Below are 2,576 nucleotides of genomic sequence, written 5' to 3'. Positions count from 1 at the left end.
TAAGGGCTACCAAATGCGTATCTTGCCCGCTATAGATGGACCAATAGTCAAGGAAGGCTTTAAAATTCCCTACCGACATCTTGTTGAATATGTGTAGTATAATTCGCTGGAATGTTGCAGGTGCATTGCATAGGCCGAATGGCATCCGGTTGTATGCATAGATACCATCTTCGACCACGAAGGTGGTCTTCACTTTATCTTCCTCGACGATTGAGATCTGGTTATATCCGGAAAATCCATCCAAAAATGAGTACATCTCATGGCCGGCCACCTCCTCCAGTATGCTGTCCGTAAACGGGATTGGGAAGGGGTCTTTAATCGTAACTGCGTTGAGACACTGAAAGTCCACACAAATCCTTATTTGGTTAGCCTTCTTCTTTAGTGAAATGACTATGGGCGACACCCATTCGCTTGTCTGTACTTTAAAAATGATACCAGCCTCCAGCATTTTTTCAATCTCATCATTCACCCGCGCTACATAGTTGCGGTTCATCCTGTACAGTCTCTTTCATACAGGGTGGGCTCCGGGAACCAACGGGATGCGGTGCACGCACAGTTCGGGAGGTACCCCCTTCAAGCCTTTATACATCCATGCGAAGACGTCTTTAAACTCCAGGAATATTTTGAAGGCCGTTGTCTTCAGCACGGGATCCCAGTCATCCCCGACTAATAAATTTTGTGGGTCCTCCTCCTTTCCCAGGTTTGTTGCCTTTAGCTTGGACTCTTCAAATTGAATTGGCTTGTCTTTCTCGAACTGATGTGTGGGTGCCTCGTCCACTCGGGCTTCCCCCTCCTTATATTCTCTGTATTCCGGAGGGAAGACCTCTGGATCAGCGGGCTCCTCCATCTGTAACATGTTGCAGTGAAAAAGTTCGTAGTCCTCCATTTGCCAATGGAAGAGCCCGTTGAGTGAGCATACCTCATCTTTAGAACATCCCTCCAATTCGAGCACCCCTTCATTGTTCGGCTCCATCACGTTCTTGCCCTTGCTTTCGTCGGGACCCCCTTCCCCTTTATTAGAGTCCTCTGAGTCCGAGTCGGAAGAGGCGAGCTCTTCGCCGACATCTTGGGTCTGTAGGTCAATGGTATATTTCCGCCCTCCCTTCTCCATGGAAAGTGTATTTTTCTTCCAGTTGTGGTTTACCCTCGCAGTGATCAACCACACTCTCCCCAGGATGGCGTCATAGCCTTTCTTTTTCAAGGGAATAACTACAAAATCTAACAGGAAGGGCTGCGTACCAATTGTCACTTGCTGGGCCATCAATATGCCGAGTGGCTTGATGTCGTTTTGGTCAGCTCCTACCAGAATAAATGTGGATGGCCACAGGGTGGGTTTCCCAAGCCTCTTCCATTTCTCTTCTGGTAGTACATTCACCCCAGCACCTTCGTCCACAATGGTGTCCTTTAGAACGGTTCCAAGGATGCCCATTTCTACCACAACTGGGTGTCTACCACTGTTCAAGGTTAGTAACATCGGGTCAGTCAAAGGGCTGGCGGGAACCTCCACCTGTGGTGCACTCGAAGGTACGTGTGCGGTGCTTAGCACATTGCTGAGGATAGCAGTCCTCAAATGTGGCATGGAATCTAGAAGGTCTTTTACCTTTATCGGTACCTCCATCTGCAAGACTTGCCCAATAATATTCTTTCCGCTTTCAGGCGGGTTGAGGGACTCATCGGCTTCGTGTTCTTCCGTCCCTTTGCCGCCATCTCCCGTTCAATGTCGGCCTTTGCCTTCCGCAGTCTTTCCTTCTTTGTGTGGGGGTCGGGATACGTTGCCTTCTTCGCCTGCGCGCGAGTGATCGCCAATACTTCGCCCGTCTTCTCAATATTGAGGAGATTGACCCCCTGTTTAGGGCATTTTGTGTCATCGTGATCCCCAGGGCCGCACCATCTACACAGGCTCTGGGGGGTTTCAGTATTCTGGCACTCCCGAGCGAAGTGCCCCCATTGGTTGCAGGCCTGACATTGGATTATTGGCCGCCCTTTAACGTCATATTGCATTCTGCTCCAATTGTTGTTGTTGTTGTTGTTGTTACCTCTCCCTCCTCTTCGGTTACCTCTGTAACCACCAGATGATGCAGTGGCGTCGGCTTGCGGCTGGGCATAGCCCGCTGACAGTGAGGGTTGCTCTTGGGCGAAGTATACCTGGTTCCCTTTTGTTTTCATGTTGTAGGAGCATTCTTTGACGGCGTGTCCCAACATCTGGCAAATTTCGCAGAATGCCCTCTTTGGGCAGATGCCCTTTGTGTGACCACCTTCCTTACAATCAGTGCACCACACGTCTTCGTTTTTGCTCGTGCTTCCTTTCATGTTCTTAAATTCCTTCAACATACGGTGCATATCCTTTTGAAGAGCTTGTACCTTCTTACTTGATAATTCATCACTACTGCTTTCTCCTGAGGACTCCTCTTCTCCAGAGGACTTGTCCTTTTTCTTCCGCGATGTTTTGTCTTCACTTTCCAAATTCATCGCGCGGTTGTATGCGTCATCGTATGAAGTGGGTGGTACAATTTCCATCTTCCTCTGCAGGGATGACCGCAACCCTTCCACGAACCATCTCTTCTTTAGTCCGTCAG

At 49.2% G+C, this 2,576-nt stretch overlaps 1 protein-coding gene across 1 annotated transcript; it reads right to left on the bottom strand.

The window, feature by feature from the left end:
• Window positions 1-1,602: 1,602 nt before the first annotated feature.
• LOC131045323 (uncharacterized) lies at window positions 1,603-2,310 on the bottom strand. Its single transcript, XM_057978898.2, has one exon. The coding sequence runs from the start codon at window positions 2,308-2,310 to the stop codon at window positions 1,603-1,605; it is 708 nt and encodes a 235-aa protein (XP_057834881.2).
• Window positions 2,311-2,576: the final 266 nt, after the last annotated feature.

The sequence above is a fragment of the Cryptomeria japonica genome, chromosome 8 (assembly GCF_030272615.1).
Source record: "Cryptomeria japonica chromosome 8, Sugi_1.0, whole genome shotgun sequence".
Classification (NCBI taxonomy): Eukaryota; Viridiplantae; Streptophyta; class Pinopsida; order Cupressales; family Cupressaceae; genus Cryptomeria; species Cryptomeria japonica.
The sequence above is the reverse complement of the archived record's forward strand: the minus strand, read 5'-3'. Positions and strand labels throughout refer to the sequence as shown.